Source organism: Hydra vulgaris, chromosome 02 (assembly GCF_038396675.1).
Source record: "Hydra vulgaris chromosome 02, alternate assembly HydraT2T_AEP".
Classification (NCBI taxonomy): Eukaryota; Metazoa; Cnidaria; class Hydrozoa; order Anthoathecata; family Hydridae; genus Hydra; species Hydra vulgaris.
In genome coordinates this window covers 71,123,310-71,147,649 of record NC_088921.1, presented here as the reverse complement: position 1 = coordinate 71,147,649, position 24,340 = coordinate 71,123,310, and the positions used below count along the sequence as shown (strand labels likewise).

At 26.3% G+C, this 24,340-nt stretch overlaps 1 protein-coding gene across 2 annotated transcripts in view; it reads right to left on the bottom strand.

Annotated features, from left to right (window-relative positions):
- Window positions 1-1,135: 1,135 nt before the first annotated feature.
- Window positions 1,136-24,340, bottom strand: part of LOC136077149 (uncharacterized) — a 47,940-nt gene continuing 24,735 nt past the window's right edge. For both annotated transcript variants that reach the window (XM_065791852.1, XM_065791851.1), the window contains exons 3-5: window positions 17,483-17,603; window positions 1,670-1,961; window positions 1,136-1,478 (exon numbers count right to left, since the gene is read on the bottom strand). In XM_065791852.1, the coding sequence (XP_065647924.1) occupies window positions 1,301-1,478; window positions 1,670-1,961; window positions 17,483-17,603 (591 nt within the window). In that variant the 3' untranslated portion in view covers window positions 1,136-1,300. The remainder of the gene's footprint in view (window positions 1,479-1,669; window positions 1,962-17,482; window positions 17,604-24,340) is intronic.

The window sequence follows — 24,340 nt, the reverse complement described above, 5'->3', positions numbered from 1 at the left end:
ATATATTTTGTTGTCATTACTATTGCTTATTGTTATTTCTATAAATATTTACATTACTATTATTAACTACTTTTAACTATTACTACTAATATTAATATTGTTATTATTATTATTATTATTATTATTATTACTATTTTTGTTATTATTACTATTATTATTGTTGTTATTATTGTTATATTATTATTGTTATTATTTTTAGTGGCATTATTAACACCGAATAAAGCAGTCTTCAACCATATTAGAAAACCGCAGTTGTGTTCAAATATTGTTTTTACATAAGCATATACTAATATGTCAAAAAAAAAATCACTTTTGAATGTAATTTTATGAGATTTTGTGAGTTTTTCACAATATTAAATAAAATAATGAATTAATAAAAAATAATAAAATAATAAAAATAAAAAATAAGTAAATTCTACCAAATGTATCGCAAAAACCATGATACTACTCTCTTCTTTTGGATAATGCTATATAGGTTTATCATTACTTTGTGGAAAACTTTTTTTTCACATTTTCTCATAATCCATTGGCAATAGAAAGAAAACATTTTGCTAACTAAATGTAACTTTCGTTCTCTTGGTTTCTACAAAACAAAAAACTACCACTTCAAAAAACCAATAAAAAGATTCATCAAACGTTTAAAATTTATTTTTGAAAAACTATTTAAAAAATTCCAAGATTTTAAATCTCTCTACTAAGTCAAAATCCAAATCCATTATCAAATTCTAAACCAACTACAACTCACCTAAACCAACCTAAACTCACCCAGAACGTTTAAAAAAAGATTGTTTAGATGACTTGATTTTCGTGAACAAAAATCTTAGCAGTTGAGTTTAAGAATAGCATTTTTTTAAAGTTGAGTCAACTGTAAAAAATTATTAAATATTATTTTAAATAAAGTTTAAAAATTCTTTATAAAGATGATTTTAAAAAACAAATGATCTCCAGTTATTACAATAAAATCTTTATATAAATATAATAATAATATAAAATAAAATCTTTATATAAAGTTTTTTGTTATAATTGAAAAACAAGCAGTATGTTTTTAATATAAAATGATTATTTAGTTGAAATAATTTATTGATTATTTAGTTGAAATAATTTCAAAAAGAAAATTTTAACAAATATACACAGCTTAAACTCCTTTAATCACTTAATATTTTTACGTTTTTTTTATACTACTTTTTTTAAAAATTAATTTTTAAAATCGTATTTTAAATATTAAAGTACCGAATCGTGATTTAATTGTGCATTGTGCAAATGTAAATATATAAACTTTAATAAAATTCATTTTGATTTTTTAAAATCTTGATGCCAAATACCGGTTGTCAACTGGATCAGATACTGTTCCATTTGGAAAAGTAACACCCAATGAAAATGAAGTTGAGTACCCATTACCATCATTTTGCCGAATAGCAATCAACATTTCAAGAAATTTTACATTGCTTTCCTTTATATATATTCCTCGACCTTTACCTCTAAAAAATGAGTTTTAATAGAAGTCTAATTATAAATAAGAATTATAAATACAGTAGAAACTAAAATATATTCATTAAAGCAAAAAATTTAAACATAAGACATTAAAAGAAACACACAGATATTTAAGTAGTAAAATAATTCTTATGTAACTTTTATTTTACTTTAAGAACAAAAAAAAAGAAAAACTTACGGATCTTTTATATAGATTTGCCTGTCTTGCTTACCAACCGTCGAAATGTATAAATTGCAGTTGTAAACACATTTAATAGTAAAATAATAGATTCCTGTTTCCGGTGGTACAAAGTAAGCAAATACTTGACCCCCCAAATTGTTATTTATAGAACTTCCATCGTTAAAAGTTAACAAACACGTTGAGCTTGGCAACGATGGTTTACTTTTAAAAGTTGTTTCTTGCATAAAATGTTGAACGGTGGGTCCATAATTATATCCTCTATTGTATCTTAGCAGCACAACTTTAATTTCTAGAAATACAAAAGTTAAAAAGATACAAAAGACTTACAACTTTGAATCATCTTTTCTGTATAATTTAAAAAGGTCTATTTTGTATAAATATTTTGAAAATAACTTTTTTAATATATAAATTTAATACTCATTTTAACAATAAAAATATCAATAACAAGAAGCCTCTTTGCATTGTTCGAGTTTTCATATATACACTTATTTTCATTTTGAATTTTTTGTTGTTGTTTTTCTTTCAAGCAAAGATCACATTAAGGTGGTATCTAAGACCATTGTCTTCGATATATTTATACCAAATTATTCATTTGACTTATATCATTATATTAAAAAGCAAATAGAAAGTAAAAAGTAGTAAATGGCATTTTCATGATTCACTCATGACACATTCCTTTTGATAAATTCAAGTATATTTATGCTTATGTCCAATAAAAATGTTTTGAAAAAAAAAACGCAGTTATTAGCGCAGTTTCTCAAAACTTCAAAAGAGCTGCTACTATCCTTCTAACACATCATGCATCTATATCTACAAGATTTAAACCAGAAGCTGTAGCTGCATTAAAGGGTCAGCAATTATTTCATTTATTTTGATTTTTTTTTCATAAAAAAAGGTTGTGGGGTAGGCAGCAGTTTAAAATGTTCAGTAATTTTGATATAAATGGTTTCCCCGATATCAGTGCGTTGAATAGGGAAATAGTTCTTATGGAAAAATATTAGGAAAGATTCTCTGGAACTACTCCTGACAATATATCCTTATCTCTTAAATCGATATCACTTCCTGGATTTAAAAATATAAAGATACCTTTAAGGATCAAGGGACACTTCCTGTTACTTTATGTGAGTGTGAGAGGAGTTTTTCTGTTATGCATCAGTTAAAAAGACTAAACTATACAAGAACAACGACTTACTGAACAACTGCTAAAACTATACAAGAATGTCAGAAAATCAACTTAATGGTTCGCATTAATGTATACCCATCAAGAAATTATTCCTTTTATTGATTATGCTAGTAACATATTTTCTATAAAAAATCAACGACTTCAATGATTAGTGTTTGTGCAGCTTATTCTAACACACTCCAACTACTTGACATTAAGAGCTTCTTGTTAAGTATCACCGTTCTACATATAACACTCCAACTACTTGACATTAAGAGTTTCTTGTTAATTATCACCGTTCTACATATAACACTCCAACTACTTGACATTAAGAGTTTCTTGTTAATTATCACCGTTCTACATATAACACTCCAACTACTTGACATTAAGAGTTTCTTGTTAATTAGCACCGTTCTACATATAACACTCCATCTACTTGACATTAAGAGTTTCTTGTTAATTATCACCGTTCTACATATAACACTCCAACTACTTGACATTAAGAGTTTCTTGTTAAGTATCACCGTTCTACATATAACACTCCAACTACTTGACATTAAGAGTTTCTTGTTAAGTATCACCGTTCTACATATAACACTCCAACTACTTGACATTAAGAGTTTCTTGTTAAGTATCACCGTTCTACATATAACACTCCAACTACTTGACATTAAGAGTTTCTTGTTAAGTATCACCGTTCTACTTATAACAGCTAACAAATAGGCATGGAAACCCCTGGAAAGGCCAAGACATCAATGGTGTTCTTAACATAACAGGTTATTTTTAACCCCATATTTCTGTTTTGGACAAGCTATATGATTAGTAGTTATCGTTCAGGTAAATATTGACATTTTCTTTTTGACATTGACAATCTCTTTCTATCACTTTATAACTTTGCAACATAATAAAAAACAATAAAAATAATTTTAAATAAATTTTCTCTTAATTAACCTAATAATATTTTTAAGTTTTTGTGCTATTTAATCCAGTTTTTTACTGTAACTGTTCAAAAACGGTTACCTTTTTTTTCACTGGATTGAAAATGATCTCCTTTCTTGTTTTAAAAATTAAACTTGGTTTAATTTTATTTTAAAATCTTGTAATATAAAAATATATATAACCTTTTGTTTAATTATGCATATAAATATATTTGTATTTCTGTCTTTTGTTTTCTATTCTTACTTTTTCTTTTTTTGATTGTCCATGTTTGGAATAAAATGTGTTCCATGTTAAAATAAATGTGATATTGGGCGAAACAAGCATTTGTTGTTTTATATATTTTTTATTGTAATGTGTTAACCCAAAATGGTAAAGAATCTACAGCTCTATACTCTTTTATTAAGAAGCTCTTTTTGCTATAATAAGTAATTTGGGGAGGATGTTCAAAAAAGGTTTGAAATTTGAATAAAATTATAAAGTGCAAATTTTTTCTTTTTTTTTGCTTGCTTGCTTAAAAAGTTATTAAACCTGTAAATCGCCCCACCTTTATAGATAATTTGGATCAATCAAATTAAAATATTGTCCCCTTCCTCTTTTACTGCATAATCCAAATCCGCCCTTGCTACAGCCTCCCTCTTCTTTTTTTATAAATACCTTGTGGTGGGCGTAGTTGCGTCCATTACAACATGGCGTAAGGTGCTTTATGACGAGGTAAATTAAAAACCTGCGTCCGTTTCAGTTAACTTATGTATTGCTCAAAAATATCAGCATTTTCTAAGGTTTAAACTACTGTCAAAATGCATGATAAAGTTAAAAAAGGTTTGAAAAGCTTATATAAACACACCTACATAAAAAAATAGAATAATTTAGATAATATAACTAAACTAATAACTTAGATAATTTAAATAATTGGCTAAATTAAATAAATAAAAGTTTAAAGGGACATTCACAGAAAAATTTTATAAATGGAAAAATAGTCCTATCAAGAGCAGAAAAAAATCTTTTGTAGATATGTGTCATTAAATAGAATTATGTGTCATTAAATAAAATTATGTGTCATTAAATAAAATTATGTGTCATTAAATAAAATTATGTGTCATTAAATAAAATTATGTGTCATTAAATAAAATTATGTGTCATTAAATAAAATTATGTGTCATTAAATAAAATTATGTGTCATTAAATAAAATTTGTTCTAAGTTGTCAATAAGTATGACAAGTATCATTAACTTAAACAATTATTTCCTTCAAAGGAAAGAAATAGGTAAGAATTGTTTCCTTCAAGTTAAAGTAATTATTTTCTTGACTTTAATGGTTTGTATTTAATAAAATTTGTAGATATTTTAATGATTTTTTGTCCAATATAAATTCAGGTTAAAATCTGTAAAAGTGATAGTTCGATTTGGTAAAGTTAGATTTATTGCATTGCCACAATACCAAATAAAGCAAAGGCTTAGAATGAATATTGAAATCTTTGTGTGCTTGCTCTCTCTGAAAAAATTTTCAAGACAGCGTACTGCATTCCAAGCAGATTGATTATGCCAACTATATAAGACAAAGATGAATATAATTTTTCGGTAACTATACGAAACAAAGATCAATATCATGATTCTCGGGTAGGTACCGCAAAGACTCTGCGCAAAGCATGCTCCTTGGGACCCTATAGTGAACAAAATATCTGTTCATAACGACATTTATAAACATTGGTCAAGGTATAAAAAAACAATAATTATCCAGGGTACAAACCCAGCTAGTTGTTGGCTTAATATACGAAATTTCACTGGCAAATAACTTGAATTGGGCTAATGCTAATCCAGTTCATGAGCGTTAAGTTTTATTTTTAAATAATATATGCCGACGCAAATGTACGAAGCAGTTTTTTTTATCCTACGTGATTTGTTTAGGCTACGCGTTTTTTTAACCTATTCCCCTTTACATAAATAAGTTTTCAAGTAAGTAAAGTTTTTAATAGTTATTTGAAAGTTTTGAGCAAGACTTCCTTCTTCAAATATAACAACTGTTTAATAAACTTATTGCATTTTATTTAAATAAAATTTATTACATCAAGTATGAAATTGTTTTTTTTAATTTTATATTTTATATAAATAAAATTTATTACATAACAACATAAAATTATTTTTCATGAAGTAAAAAAACTTTGTAATATCTTTTACTATAGAAATAAAAACGTAAATGCCAACTCTTCTTATATTAAATTATTATTTATAAATGGCTTACTACTCAAAACATTTTTCACACTCTACCATTCGCCGAAAAGTTAAAAAACAAGTTGAGCTTTATTTATAAAAAGTATAAAACAACCTTCCAAACCGTACTGATTTTTGTTATATCAAGCAAATGATTCAGCAGGAAGATTTTTTGTTCATAAACAAAACATCTTCATCTTTAAGTTTAAAGATGAAATTATTTTGTTTTAACATTTTAGCAAAATTAAAACATGATACACAGACATCAAGTTTTTATTAAAGTAGTAACTTTGGTTCAGATCCTGACAAAGTTGTCAGGGTCTAAACAATTTTAATTAGTTCAAACTTTTCTTTTATAACAAGGTTAAAAAGGTGCTTTATCTAAACAACTTTAAAATATTTTTAAATTTTTAAGTGCTCTACTTGTGAAATTTATAAGTGTTTTAAAAATTTTATTATTTTCTTTATTAAAAAATATGCTTTAATATATTTATAATTAAAAGTTTTTCATTTAACGTGAGAGTAAAACGATGAATTCATCAGGTAAATAAATTTATAATAAATTTTTTTGCAATAAATCAATTTTTCATGATTATTTTACAGTTTATGATATTCATTTAATAAAAGTTATAATTACATGTGTTTTAATTATTATATTTTTATTAATTTGTTTTGTTTTGTATTACATTATCTTGCTTTGTTTAGTATTTATACTTATGGTTTTTATGGTTTTAATGCTTAATTTCAATAGTTTCGAATTAAACATGAAATTAAACATGTAAAATGAATTAAACATCTAAAAAGCTTGTAGCGTTAACCTACTTCACACATGAAATGGTCATTCTACAAGTATGCCATAATGGCTATTTATAATTATTTATTATGAAATAAATTTATAATGTAATGGCTATAAATAAAACCATATTATAGTTTATAATACTATAATATGATAAATTGTTTGTGCAATTCATTGACAAGTATTCTATGAATTGTTTTGCATAATAACTTTATAAAAATAATGAGCATATCTTTTAATTGATTTATTTTTAATAGATTAATAACTACTCTAAACTTAAGACAACGCAAGTTCAGCATACCTGATAAAGAAAATAAGGATGATTACATTGTACAAATTTTGATCACAATACATTCTATGATCAATTAATCTCAGACAAGTTTTAGTCTATTCATTCCCAAATGTATGACTAATTCATTGTTATTTTCAACAGCCGGTCTTAAGGTAATGTTTTTTCTGCAAAGTATTGCAGTTTCATGTTTAAAAAAAAAAGTTAGTTTATATATATAAATATATATATAAATATATAAACATATATATATATATATATATATATATATATATATATATATATATATATATTATATATATATATATATATATATATATATATATATATATATATATATATATATATATATATATATATATATATATATATATATATATATACATTAGGTTGTCACAGAAAAAAAAATTTTTTAACTTAATAATGTGCATAATGTCAGTCCTCCTTATTTGGTCCCAGTATACCACCATAAAAGTATCTGGGCTCAATATTGTAGAAAATGCTTATTAGGAATTAATACTGAAGAATCTTTATCTAAACATAAACTGTATTGTGACACACATAATTTAGTACGTATTGAACTTCCAAAACCAAATTCAACAATGCAGTTCAATATTCATAACAAATCTATGAGAGTACTGTTTGTAGTATATGCTGACTTTGAAAGGTTTATCAAACCAATTAACACTTATACACCAAATGCGAATGATTCCTATACTAAGCAATTTCAAAGACTTATTCCAAGTTCATTCTGTTATTATATTAAATGTTTTGACAAAAGTATTTATCAAAGCAGTCTAGTTACCTTTATTGCGAGTAATGAAACGGATGATGTTGCACAAATTTTTGTTGACATCTTAGAAGATTTTAAGAAAATTTGTAACATGATTAAGTTTAAACAAAAAGATGATTAAAAACGAGAATGATTTTAATGCTGCAATATCATGTCATATTTGAGGAGAAAAACTTGAAAAAGTACGTGACCACTGCCATATTACTGGAAAATATAGAGGCGCTGCTCATCAAAATTGTAACAAAAATTATGAAATTCCAAATTTCTTTCCGGTTATATTTAACAATTTATATGGTTATGATTGTCACTTGTTAATAAACAAATTATTAGGAGGAAAGTTGAGTTGTATACCAAACAGTTTGGAAAAGTATATTAGCTTTTCTAGAGGAATTAAAGTTGGTGATTTTATTAATAAAGATGGTAAGAAGGTTGAAATTTGGCGTGAACTCCGTTTCTTAAATAGTTATAGATTTATGCCTTCTAATTTAGATAGTTTATCAAAGAATTTAACAAAAGATCAATGTAAAAGTATTGTAAAATTATATTCAGGTAAAAAATTTGATTTGTTACTAAGAAAAGGTGTGTACCCATTTGATTGGATTGATTCTATTAATAAATTGTCTGAAACACAATTACCACCAAAAGAATTGTTCTTTTCAAAATTAAATGATGAAGGTAAAATTGATGATGATTACTCACATGCACAAATTGTATGGAACGAGTTTAATTGTAAAACATTTAGAGATTACCATTATTTGTACAATGTTTCAGGTATGCTGTTACTAAATGATGTATTTGAAAATTTTAAAGATGTCTGTATTAATTGTTGTTAATTAAATTCTGCTTGATAATATACATCACCAGGATTAGCTTCGGATGCACCATTAAAGAAAACAAAAGTAAAATTAGAACTACTAAGTGATTATGATATGATATTGATTAAAAAGCAAAGAATAAGAGGTGGAATTAGTATGATATCTAATAGATTAGGAACTTCTAATAATAAGTATATGAATGATAAGTATGATCAAAGCAAACAAACAACATATATACAGGATCTTGATGGTAATTATTTATATGGGTGGGCAATGAATAAACAACTTCCAACATATGATTTTAAGAGAGTGGATAAAAACGAGTTAACAAACTGCAAATCAATCTCCTGTTTACTAGAAGTTAATTTAGATTACCCTAAAAATCTACATGATGATCATTGTGATTATCCATCTGCACCCAAAAGAATAGCGGTTATTCTTTTGGGTGCAAGTGGATAACCATTATGATCATCATGCAGATTTAGGTAAAGTTGAAAAACTAGTACCTAACTTGAATAATAAGAAAAATTTTATAGTTCATTATGAAAATCTTAAATTGTGTAAAATATTAGGATTAAAGATTACAAAAATTCATAGGATATAAAGTTTGAAGAGCGAGCATGGTTAAATGAATACATTGAACTAAATACAAATCTAAGAACTAAAGTAACTAATGATTTTGAAAAATACTTTTTTAAAGTAATGAATAATTCAGTATTTGGAAAAACAATGGAGAATATTGAAAACAGAGTTAAAATTAGATTAGTTACAAGCAGAGATGAGGCTATAAAATTAGTATCTAAACCAAACTATGAAAGTAGAAAGTAGAAGTTACATTATAACATACCAATTTACTTAGGCATGTGTATATTAGATTTAAGTAAAACACTAATGCATGAATTTCACTATGATTACATAAAAAATAAATATTCTGATCGAGCAAAACTATTATTTACAGATACAGATTTTTTAGCATACGAAATAAAAACAGAAGACTTTTATGCAGATATGTCTAACGATGTTGAAAGCAAGTTTGATACAAGTGAATTTGACCCAAAGCACCCAGCAATTAATTACATAGGTTTTAAAGTTGATGCTAATAAGAAAGTATTAGGGATGTTTAAAGGTGAAACAGTAGGAACACAAATTGAAGAACTTATAGGACTCACATCAAAGTTGTATTCTTACGAAGTACACGGAAAAGATAACAAAAAATGTAAAGGAGGAAAGAAAAATGTTGTTAAAAAGTATATAACACATGAAGATTACAAAGATTGTTAATTAAGTAAGAGGAATCATATTAAAAAAATGACTGTAATAAGATCCCGTTTACATTAAACTTACCCAGAAGAGATCAATAAAATAGCATTAAGCGCAGAAGACGATAAAAGGGTTATTTTAGAAGATGGCATATACACATTAGCATATGGACACTACAAACTAAAAGAAGAAAAAAAAAAAGTTTATAAGCAAAAATGAACAAACTTATCAATGTTGAAGGAAAAATTTTACCAAATGAGCCACTAACAAACTTTCAGTTAATCAAAGCAGCAAAAATTCTAAAATTAAAACATTTTAAAGGTGTATTTGTATGAGATGAATTACCTAACAACACACAACAAAAAATGTGACATATTAAATATAGGAAATTCAAGTACGCAGGGATTACATTGGATTTGCTTGTACAAAGACGGAGATAAAAATTTTTTGACTCTCATGCACAATCACAACCAGTTGAAATTGTTAATTATTTAAAAAGTTTTGTTTATTATAACAGTGAATGAGTTCAGTTTGGAAATACCTCATTCGGTGCACACTTGTTTCTATATGTTTTAAAAAAACTAGATGAAGGATATGATTTTCAGAATATTGATAATAGTCTATGGTAAAAAAACTTTATATATATATATTAAAATGACTGCTGATAAATTCGGACGCAATAATAATTCAACAACAAATTAAGTAGCAAATGGTTGAACAACATCTCAACCTACTAACTTGTTTATTAGGAGAGATGGAGAAAATAATGCAACTAGTAATATTATCTTGAATTCTAATAAATTGATAAATGTAGCAGAACCTACTAACTCAAATGACGCTGCTACAAAAAATTATATAGATAATATAATACCTAATTCTAGCAGTTTACAAATAATACCAAATTCAAGATTAAAATGCATGGGATTAAAATTACAGACTCTTGCACACATACAGGTGCTGATGGAGCAGCAATTTTTATTCAAAATGACGGTCCTAGTACTCTCAGAAAACTATGGTTAGCAAATACTGGAACGAGTGCTACTGGAACTGTACCATGAAACGTATTTATTGAAATATACGCAGATAATACACTTTGCATAGGAAATTTTCTTCTACATCTAATACGGAATAAATGGTATTGGTTTAACCAGTGATTTTTTATTTTCTTCACTTGGTAGACCATTTTATGCAAACTCGTTACATAGTTGTAATGTATCTACCAATACTGGATTAAGAGGACACTTTACACTTGATTTACCATTTAAAACCAATTTAGCAATTGAATTGCTTAATAAAACTGGTAATACATTCACATATTGGCTACAACTTTTTATTACATTTCGTCCATCAATACCGCAACCAATTTAATCTCTAAAATTATACTCATCACTATTTAGGTATTTGAATACATTTAATGGTAGAGAATATATATTATTGGATACTGTAGTTAATAATAATGGTGTTAATCTAAAATATGCTAGATTTCATGTTGTTGGTGCATCTGAAAATTGTTGGGAATCAAGAGTACATATGTAAGACGCACTCAATTCTCCTGTAAATACTAACTCTGTTATACAACCTTAGACGCCATGTTAATATAGTAATTACACAATATATCCTGGTTATGATGTTAATAGTTCATGTTTTTACTGTTGATCTAGGAAAATTTTTTCTTCACGGAACGGTGCTTATGTAGCCTCATCTAATAATACATCATCTGGACTATTTTATCAATCAAAAGCAACAGTTGATTCTACAACTACTGACTCGTTTTAAGTAAATTATACCAATTCTATGCCTAGCATTGCTAATGGAAAAAGATTAGTGGTTATATTAAACTCTGGAGATGAAAAAATTGGACAATCGAGGTTTTTATGCTTTAAAAGGATACTTTTGCTATTACGCTAAAGCTACATTTACACTTGAACTATATGAGCCACCTAGAATAACAATTTAACAAAGATAATTATAAAATTAATTTTTTAGTTTAGAAATTTTTATTATTTTTCTTTATATTATTTTATTTTTTTTGTTTTTACTTTTTATTATTGTCTCAGAAATTATGGATGAGATCATGGTTGAAATATGATGTGAGATTATGGTTGGGATCATGGTTGAAATATGATGTGATATTATAGTTACTATCATTGTTGAAGTTATAGCTTAAATATGGATATGATTATAGCTGGAAAAAAAAATGAAACAGAATCCGCATTTTACACCTATTCATCTATATCTAATTCCTCTGGTTTTTTATCTGCTATTTTGAAATTTTATTAAATTTCTTATTATATTATTATTAATATTAGTACTAACATTTTTTCATTCTTTCTATATCTATCTATTTGTTTATCTCTTTTAACTCAGCTACTCTCTACTTGGTACTAAACCTTTGTTGTTGCTGTCATTATTTACTAAATTTTTGTTGCTGCTGTTATTGTCTTTGTTTATGAGATTCTCCTTTTATTATAATTGTTTTATTATAATTGAGTTCGATTCCCACCACGTCCCTGGTAGTACCGCGCTCAACTTGTTTCTGCGCGCAGCGGCCTTATTCGTCAAAGTTCGTGTTTCGGAGTTATAGAGTTGAGAGAGGGTTATAACCACAAGTAGCCTCCTATTTTGTAGTAGCCTTTTTGGCCTTGGGGAGGTGAATTACAAAAAATTAAAAAATTAAAAATTGTTAACTTTTTTTTACTATTATTGTTACTATTATTTATTATTGTTGTTATTATTGTTACTATTGTTCTTGTTACAATTATTATTATTGTTATTATTTTTATTGTTATAATTGTTTTTGTTATCATTACTATTTTTATTATTTATCAGTTATTATTACTATTTTCATCATTAACTAAAACGTTATGTTGTATATTCAGGCATTTACATTAAAACGTTATGTTGTATATTCAGGCATTTATATTAGTACTCGTGATACTGTAAATTTCCTTGAAATGTTAAAACTTATTTCGAAATATATTTTATATATATATATATATATATATACATATATATATATATATATATATATATATATATATATATATATATATATATATATATATATATATATATATATATATATATATATATATATATATATATGTATAAGTAATGATTCCTATAACTTTAAGATATAAAAAGGTATTATTGTTAAATTTTAGGAAACCGTATATTGAACATAGATTTGAGTTTGCTAAATTTATTTTAAGATAAAAAAAATCTTTATGTGTACATAACAGAAGATGACGCGATTGTTATGTGTGACGGAAAGATTGTTTTACGTCTTTTTTCATTTCTGACGCCGTGATTGGGAGTTATTGGAATACACTAGGTCACGGACATAGGAGGAGTATTACCGCTTGACCGCATGACCTATAATCGGACCGTATGACCAATAATCGGACCGCATGACCAATAATCGGACATTCTAAAGAATAAAAAGTGTTATTTCGATTATGAGAGTTTTTGTTTAAATGTATAAATATTCTTAGTTTTTATCATCCGAACATTCAAATAATGCTTTTTTATTTCCATTAATATGTACTTTTGTTGTTTTATAGCCCAGGGGTAATTTCATTGAAACAAGAAAATAGATTCTTATTTTAGGCACAAATGGCGGACAAGTCTTTTTTTTCTTGTTTTAAGACATTTTTTGATTAAAACAAGTATTGCTGTGTAGTTTTGATTCTTTGATTTTTTTAATTCAAAGTTGTTAGATAAGAATCAAATCTTAGACAAGTAAAAGGAATATTTTTTGTTGAGTTAAACCTTAAATTAATATCTAGGGGAGAGTTGCCGAAATCGGAACAGCTCCTTAATTGGAACACTTAGCTTTATTTAGAAACTGGAACTTATTCTACTTTCATGAATATTTTTTCTTGTAAAAAAAATAATTTTATTTATTTATTAAAACTTCTAGTGTTTAAACTTAAAAACTGCACGTATGTGAACAAAATTACTTTTTTTTAAAGAAAATTTTTTTTGCGATCTAATTTTATCGTTGCATTTAAACGATTACAGAAGCTTAACGATATTGAGTTTGATGATAATTTTTTTTAAATTTTAAATTTTAAGGGTTTCAAGTCTATGTGATATTAAGAGCTTATATCGTAAGTTGTTACATGTATGTAAGTATTTTGCTACAACACCATGGTCCTATGTTGCCCAGAATGGAACTTCAAAAGTTGCCGTAATTGAAACGATGTCATCTCATAACACGCTACTTGACGTCCGAATTATCAGAAAATTTCATTAGTCCGACTGTATAATATTTTTTAAACCGAATTTCTTTTATAGACATAGTATTATTGTTAGACATTGGTTGCTTTTTTGGAATTGGTATTTAGTCTTGCTTTAAAGTATGAAATGATTTTTCACAAAATTTTTTTCATAGTCTAAAGTCTAGTCATAGTCTAAGGATATAAAGTTGATTGTAAACATCGTATACTTTAATTAACAAATCATTTTATCTTTTAGTAAAAAATAAAATGTGAAAGTTTTACAAAAGTTATACATTTCTATTTAACGGATAAACTTGTAAGACAACATAAAGTATATACCCAGCATAAGTTTTTTACTGTATATAGAAGTTAATATATAAAGTTGCAAACTTTATATAGTTTATATAGATTTTGATTTATATAGTTAATGATTAATTAAACAAAAATGATGAAAAATAATGATTATATAATGAGTATATAATTAACTTAATCATATATGAATAACAAATAAATATATGAAAAAATAAGCCTGTAATAAGATTATAAAACTCTCCTTATGTATCTTCATAGTAATTTGCTTTTATTTTAGATGCAAACACCACGAAAATATGGAAAATGGAAAGTAGAAAACTTGAAAAAGGCTGTTGAAGCAATAACAAGGAGAAATCAGCTTAAATGAAGCCGCTTATGAATTGTATTCCAAAAGCAACTTTGTTAAGGCATATAAATGAAAAAAACAAAGTTGCTGTTGCAAATGTGAAATTTCATGGTCGACTTACCACCTTACCTAATGAAATTGAAACAGAACTAGCTGATCACTGTTTATTATTAGAATCGATGTACTTTGGATTAAGGATTGATGATCTTCGTCGTCTAGCATTTGATATCGCTTTGTGGGCCTGAATCAACATCAATTGCACATGCACAAGGTTTTAATAAAGAGCGAGTGCAATCTTTCTTTAATTTACTTTCAAAGTTATACATGGAAGAAAAGTTAACTCCAGACAGACTTTATAATATGGATGAAACTAGTTTATCAACAGTACAAGATGGTCAGATAAAAATTATTAGTGCAAGGGGCAAAAAACGAGTTGGAATTATGACTAGTAGTGAACGAGGAAATTCAGTAACAGCTGTAGTTTGTGTATCTGCAGCAGGATTTTACGTTCCACCAATGTTAATATATAAACGCAAAAGAATGAAGCCAGAAATAACAAATGGTGCACCTCCAGGAACTGTATTTAGTACTCAAGAGAAAGGATGGATGTCAAATGAAAGTTTTTTAGATTGGATCAATCATTTCATTAAAGTTGTTAAACCTTTAAAACAATCAAAAGTTTTGTTGATACTTGATGGTCATGTTACACATTCAAAAAATTTATCTATAATCTAGCACGAAATGCTGGAGTGCGTATGGTATCACTACCTCCCCATACTACACACAGACTGCAACCATTACACGTTGCGTTCTTTGGACCACTTGGTACATACTATGATGAAGCTATGCGAAAATGGATGCGGTCACATATATCACAACCAGTAACAACTTAGCAAGTTGCAGAATTATTTGGTGACGCATATAGTCAGGCAGCATCATTGAGAATTGCTATGAAAGGATTTCAGGCTAGTGGGTTGTGGCCTTTGGACATAAATGTATTCACTGATTCTGATTTTACAGCCTCTTCATTTACTGATGTAGGTCCTTCAAACAATCTTCAGTCATCTGATGGTATAGATGGGATGACAAAACTATCTACAGATAAATCAAGTGAAAAAAAAATTGAAAAAAATGTCATGTTTCACTTTCAACTTTGTCTCTTTTGCCAGTGGTTTCACTTGAAGTAAAAAACAAAAAAAGAAGATCACGAACAACTCAGGCGGCTGATCTTACAAGCTCCCCATATAGACGTGCTCTAGAAATTACACCAAGAAATCAAAAGCACACACTAAATCAAATAGCTTCCAAACAAATTAAAAAATCTACAAAAAAAATGCTCACACTAAATCCAATAACTGCCAAACTATTGCAAAAACCACAGGAAAGCAAAGTAGCACTTGACTCAATCACCATGGACCAAATGAAAATGAGCACATCAAATAAAATCACCATCGCCACCACAGCACACCACATATCACCACTACCATCCCAAGTGCAGAAGCTGCAAGAAAAAAAGACTTATGAATTGCGAAAAAAGGATTAAATATTTGTTGTAATTTTTATTTGTTATTATATCTTTTAAATATCTTTTATTAAAAAGCTAATCAATAAATTTTTCCTTTGAGCCATAAGTTTTAAAGCTGTAATTTATTCAAATATTAGAACTGTTCTAATTAAAGAATATATGTGTTCCATTCAAGGAGACCAGTTGCTTTTATTGGAACAAAATGGTGCCTTGAAAAATCAAAGTTTATATCCAATAAGGGTGCGATCAATAGAGTCGAATCATTAATAAAAGCATAGTAGGGTTGTATACCTATATTATTTAATTCATAAATGTTTTCATAGTTAAGCCATCTTTGGTTAATAAATATTTTTTCCTAAAGTGTTCCAATTAAGGCAACTCTCCCCTATATATAATCAATTTTTTAGCTATTAAAACTTTATCATAAAATAGATCACCTTCAATTATAATTTTTTTCGGTAGAACTTAATTTTTATATTTGTTTTGACCAATTATTTCTTTATTAGCATTGTTTTTTTTTTATTGCCATACAATATAATATAAGTTTATTAATGTCGCAAACCATAATATAAATACAAATAGCAGATGCAAGAATACGACATAATTGGTATTGTCACCAAGATTTGATTTTGGTTTTAGATTTTTTTATTTTTTTTGAATCAAGTTTTTTTTAGTATTTTTTGATTTTTTTAAATACTATTTTATAGTTTTTTTTATTTAATTTCATCTGAATAAGTAAAAGTTTCTGTTTTCTCATTGACGGTTTTAGTAAACCTTCTGCTACCCAAAGAGGTAAAACTTTTTTTAAATGAAACAATTTAATTTTTTGTTAACAAATTTGTGATAAAAAAAAGTTTATACGCATTGCTAGCATCATGTAATTGAACAACCAGCTCCCAATCAACGCAGCTGATTAAAAGGTTTTGACATCGTTATGTGGAGTTTTCATTGTTCTGTCATTTGAATATAAATCGTTTTGAGGGAGTATTATTTGGTGTTTTTCTGTTTGTATTAAAAAATGTTGGAATAATGATCAGTCAAATCAGTTATATTATTACTATTCTACCTGTATAAACAGCTAATATGGTTTCGTACTTGGTGCAGAATAGCCCAATATATTTATTTTTTAATATAGTATTTTACCTCTTTCACAAAAAGTGCCATCAAAAATTGAAGAAACACACTTGCAAGTACTGGTGTCGTCGTTATAGTTTGGCACACATGTCGAATTGTTCAAACATAAATCTTTATCACAACCTGCGTTCTTAAAAAAAAAAAAGCTATCACTTTATCTACAAATTTAAGAAAGCAGTTAAAACTTTTGAAACAATAAATTGAATGTAACTTGTTTGGCAGCAACAGACTTTAACATGGTAAGCCCAACATCTTGTGTTTAAATATATAGTATATATATATATATATATATATATATATATATATATATATATATATATATATATATATATATATATATATATATATATATATATAGTATATATATATATATATATATATATATATATATATATATATATATATATATATATATATATATATATATATATATATATATATATATATATATAGTATATATATATATATATATATATATATATATATATATATATATATATATATATATATATATAGTATATATATATATATATATATATATATATATATATATATATATATATGAGCGATTCCGCGAGTGTGATGGTTGTAATTAAACGCTCTTTAAGCTATTAAAAATGAACTAAAAACGAAAACGACTTAAGACTTTCCGTATATGTGAAACACCATCATAAAATTTAGTGCACAAAAGTAAAAACATAGAAGTCTTAAACTTTTTTCAAAAATTAATTCTACGTAGCCTATGATATCAAATGAGATATGATGATATCAAACGAGGATGGTTTCCGAAGAATTGCCGCAATAAGAACTTTGGGAAAAAATATCCCAATGATTTTTCCATTTTTACCCCCGTCAGGGAAAAAAATGTCTAACTTGAAGAAAAATAAAAATTTTAGCTTGAAAAAAAGAGGGAAAAAAAATTCTAACTTGAAAAAAGAAGATTTTTAAAATGTGCACCATTTTGAAAGGATGGCTTTTTAAGTTTGTTTAGAAGTAAATTTGCCTGATAACAGAAAAATATTAAAGTCTCTACAGTTTATGCATAGTATTGCAGTTCAATTAGGATTGCATTTTTATTGTTATAAAATATATCCCAAACAAAATTACACGCACTAAATGCGTATTTGCGCAAAATAATACGTAAGGTACATAAATTTACGTTCATAGGGCGTATGTAATAATACGTATCTGTTAATCCGTATGTTTAAGTTTTAATTCGTATTTAAAACTAACAAATAATATCCAAAGATTAAAATGCGTACTTTTAAGTATTTTAAAATACTAACAAAAATTTATTTTTGGTTAAAAATTGTAGCAAAACGATTTGACGGTTATTTTTATAATTGAGATAAATGACTCAAGGCATGTGATTTTTTTTTCAGCAACTGTACTGTATCAGTGAGTATTTACTCAAGTTATATTTAATTTTTAATAACTTAATTTAATATTTGAGGCAATTTTTAACAAAAAACACACAATGTCATTGGAAGTTTTTATAAAATTCAACTAAAATTACGTAAAATTATAACTTTAATTTTCATCATTGAAATAATAACGATAGTGTTATATAATATGTAGGGTAAAGCAGGATAATTAGATCAGCGGGGTAACAGAACGTTATTGCTATATATACCAAGTCGAATTCGTTAATACATGTTTTTTAATAAGCATAGCGTTTGCAATAGTTTTAAAAGTTTAGTTTCATATAAAATTAGCTGTAAGATCTTATTACCCTACTGTATCTTTCTATATTTTAATTTTTTTAAAACTATATATAAAAGTATAATAAGCATTTGATTGATATCCTTAATTAAAGAAAACAGCATAGAAGAATTTGATTGATATCCTTAATTAAAGAAAACAGCAAATATATTTATATCCTGCTTTACACTCTGCTATGTGTACGTACGTCTGTATGTATGTATGTATGTATGTATGTATGTATGTATGTATGTATGTATGTATGTATGTATGTATGTATGTATGTATGTATGTATGTATGTATGTATGTATGTATGTATGTATGTATGTATGTATGTATGTATGTATGTATGTATGTATGTATGTATGTATGTATGTATGTATGTATGTAATGTATGTATGTATATATGTATATATGTATAAATATATACATATGTGTATATATATATATATATAAATATATATTTATATATAATATATATATATATATATATGTATATATATATACATATAAATATATATATATATATATATATATATATATAAATATATATATATATATATATATTTATATATGCATATGTATGTATACATATGTATATATCCATATGTATATATATATATATATATATATATATATATATATATATATATATATATATATATATATATATATATATATATATATATATATGTAGATGTATGTACTTTATTTGTAGATCCTAAAAGGTAGATTCTTATTTTACAATAATTCCATATAAAATGAAACACTCGTAGAAGAGTTGCCATTGCAGGTTTGTTTTATCATAATTTCTTTACAAAATTCTTTCTATTAATCAGTTAAAATATTTATACAAGTCATTATCCATGTTTTTTATAATATTTATAACATCACAATTTGTGTTTGATTGTAATTTGAATTGTTGTTTAGTATTAGTTTCAGGAAATTAAGATGGTAGATTACATTAATAGAAATCCGAAGACTTAAACGTCTATTATGATTGTTCTAATTTTGAAACTGTTTTAGATTATGAGCCTTTATTATATTCTTTATGCAATGATGCTTCAACTAGCAGTGATTCTGGAGGCGATAACGTATGTGAATTTGAGTTGCAAATTAAGTTAATGGGTTGTGCTATTGAAAACAATGTACACTTTGCAACAATAGACCAATTGTTATGTATTTTAAAACCTTCTCATCCTCTGTTACCAAAGTGTTTAAAAACATTATTGAATTCAAAACCTGCAACAATTAGAATTGTAACTCATGGTGAACTTTTGTAAAAAGTTGTTGCTACTTTAATTTAAACGGGAAAATCAAATTACAAAAGTTTTTTTTCCAATTTGTGACTGAAATAAATCTTAAAAACAATGGCGTTACAATTAACTCACATTTGTGCAATATTCATAAAACTAATATTATATGTAATGCCCCTGCACGTGCATTTATTAAGTGCATAAAATGTCTTTCGGGGTATTCCAGCTGAGACAAGTGCACTGTAATAGGTGAATGACTAAACAAGGTTTATATTTTTAGAAACAGATGCACCCCTAAGAACATTAGGAAGTTTTGTTTCTAATGAAGACAATAGTCGTCACAATGGTGTGACACCTTTATTGGGAATTCCTATTCGGCCAATCAACAGTTTTCCAAATGACTATATGCATTCTGTCTGTTTAGGGGTAGTACGAAGACTTCTAAAATATTTGTCTTCTGGAACAGTCAGTGTTAAGCTATCTTCGCAATTACTAAAAACAATATCAACTTGGCTAATTTATGTTTCATCATTCCTTCCATCAGATTTTAATAGAAGGCCACGTTCATTAGAGAGTATAAATAAGTGTAAGGCAACAGAATTCTAATCATTTCTCTTTTAATTAGGACCTATTTTTTTGTATGATATTCTTAGTAAACCAGTTTAATGGTAGGAAAAAAATGCTTTTAAACAGTTAACATATTTGCATAAGACTTAAAAAATCCCTTATTCTTAGCCAGGTGTTTTATTGTGCAAACAAACTTTTATGACATGCTACTTGCAAGTTAAAAACTTTCTATTTTTAAAGTTAGCTATTTCAGTCGCATTTTGCATACTATTCCATTTTCTGATATTGTTGTTTAACGTTGTTGTCTTCAATATTCTTCTTCTTTTGTGGTTATTCCATTATCAGAGATTTGAGTTTCTATTATATTTTAGAATTCTGTATATTTTTTTCAAATGAGATAATAAATTTTTATTACCATACTGTGTTTGTAATTTGTTCCATATTTATTTATGACATACAGCATGTACTTTTGATTGTTGTATTTATGTATACATTCCTTACAATTACTTTAAATTATTTGGGCAGCTTTTTAAATATGTATTGTCAAAATTTTGAAAAACACATTTACAAATTATATTGTTTCTTCATTTTGAAGTTTAAGTTTGCAGAGTGTTAGTTCTTGAATTGAACGCTGTTTAACAGCATGTAGTTGTATTACATGCTGCTATTTAGGGTGCAACTTTTTATTTTATTTTACTTTATTTAAATCGAGCAAATGTTTTAAAAAAGGCTTTTTTTTTTATTTGAAGTTTTTATTTATCACAGATGTCTTTTATAGTAGTTATTTTTAATAATAATAATGAAGTGGGAACAGTGTCCAGTAAATGGTATAAAGATTAGGGATGTTTTTTGTGGCCCAACAATAGAATAAGGAAGAAATTGCAAAACATGTTACTAAACTATGAGCCAATTTGGCTGGATTTCCTATGAATTACGAGTGTTGTCCAATAACATCTGTAGCTATTTATACTGACAATGTGAGAGTAAGCATTTCAACTCCCTAAAGGAGATTTATTTTCTTACTTTTTATAATACGGAACTGCTTAATTTAATATATTTATAATTTTATTTTTTAAGTAACTCTCAAATCAGCAAGGGCAAAGAAGCGACTAGCTAAGGAAAAATTTGATCTTAGTTCGGCTGAAGATGGTAGCAGAATTTTATATGCCCCTAGCAGATTTCTCATCCATCCTTAATTCAAACTTCAGCACCGTTTCCTAGTAGGCTAATTTTTTTATTTTTTACAAGAGCAGATTATGTTGACTAATCAATCATTTGATAATCTTAAGAAGCATTTTTTTAATTTTTTTCATATCTTCATATATAGCTGGGAATATGTTTGATTTATGTAATTTTTTATGTAGCTAGTCAACACTAAAAAATATTTTTCGATGATGTTCATAGCATACTTATTATGCAAGAGTTTTTACAACCCTTAGCCAAAAATAGAAAATATAATTCTAACTGCTAAATCACTTCATCTAAAAACCATTCTGCATTTCCAATTAAATCAGCACTTGTTTTTGAATTTTCATTTTTAAACTCTATTCAAACTACGACATCAATTTCTTTTTAGTTACTTAATTTTATTTTGTTGAAAATTTTTTTTTTAAATATATTGACCAATAGCTTTTTGCTATAATTTATTGATGTATTTAAGATGGTTTTAGTTATTAAAATATTTTTGTTTTATGGCTTGTTTTCTAATAAAGATAGTTTATATGTATATATATCTAAAAACATTTCCAATGCAGAATACCATTAATGAGTAATAAATATAAATACCTTCTGAACTTTCTTGCATTATGATTTAGTTTTATTTTAACTCCTACATTACAAAAAAAATGAAGACCTGACCTAAAACATTGTGTGATAAAACCGGATTTTGGTACATTAAATATTCTGTGTGTACCACAAGGTTCAATTCTCAGCCCTCTTCTTTTTTTAATATATATAAATTACTTCTTTATTGTATCTGCAAATTTAAATTCAGTTATGTATGCTGATGACACTTACTTGTTTATGTGCAATAGTTATATTAATCAGCTATATGGTGAAATGAGTAGTAATATTAATCAGCTATATGGTGAAATGAGTAGTGATATTAATCAGCTATATGGTGAAATGAGTAGTGATTTTATTCAGTTATATGGTGAAATGAGTAGTGATATTAATCAGTTATATGGTGAAATGAGTAGTGATATTAATCAGCTATATGGTGAAATGAGTAGTGATATTAATCAGCTATATGGTGAAATGAATATTGAGCTACTAAAAGTAAATAAATGGTTCAGAGATAAACTCATAATAAACTCTCAATAAACTCTCAATAAACTCTCAATAAACTCTCAATAAACTCTCAATAAACTCTCAATAAACTTTCAATAAACTCTCAATAAACTCTCAATAAACTCTCAATAAACTCTCAATAAACTCTCAATAAACTCTCAATAAACTCTCAATAAACGTAGACGAAACTCATTATAAATTATTTTAGGAAGAAAACCTGCCACTTAAATTACCGTTTCTTCTATATATAGTAAACGAATTAAAAACAAGAATGTTTAAAGTATCTAGGAGTCTATGTAGATGAAAACTTATCTTGGCTTTCCCAAAAAAAATTCATTGAATCAAAATTTGAAAAAATTATTGGTATATGTTATAGAGTTGGTCCTTTAATAAATACTCAAAGTCTTAAAATAATATACTTGAGCCTAATTCATAGCTATATTATTTATGGCAACATAGCGTGGGCAAGCACACAACTCTCTAAAATTTAAAGGATACTTAGTGTACAAAAACATGCTTGCAGAATGATATACGAAAAAATCAAATTTGAGCATGCAAAGTCATAAATGAGGGAAATGAAGATGACAAATGTATACGAGATAATGAAATTTTAACACATGATCTTTATGTATTATCATTTAAAAAATCTCACACCAAAAAGCTTTGAAACAATTTATAAGATAAGTCAAAACAATAATTATTCTCTGAGATCAAACGAGAGGCTCACATACACATTACCAAGTAAACTAACTAAATACGAAGAATATAGTATAACATATTGAGAGCCTAATATGTGGAACAGTTTTAAAAATAATCACATCAATATGGTGAAAACAGTAAATTCATTTAAGTTTTAAATAAAAAAAGAAATTTTGAAATCAAATGACAGCTTTGAAACTTAATATATATACTATCATTTTTTTAATATACACTCTCGTTTATTAACCTAATTTTTTGATATATGTAAAGAAATTTATTCCTCTTATAGTCTTTTTTTCTTTACTTTTTTTTTACAGAGTTTTCTTATTTTTTTAAAGATCTTAACGGAGTTTT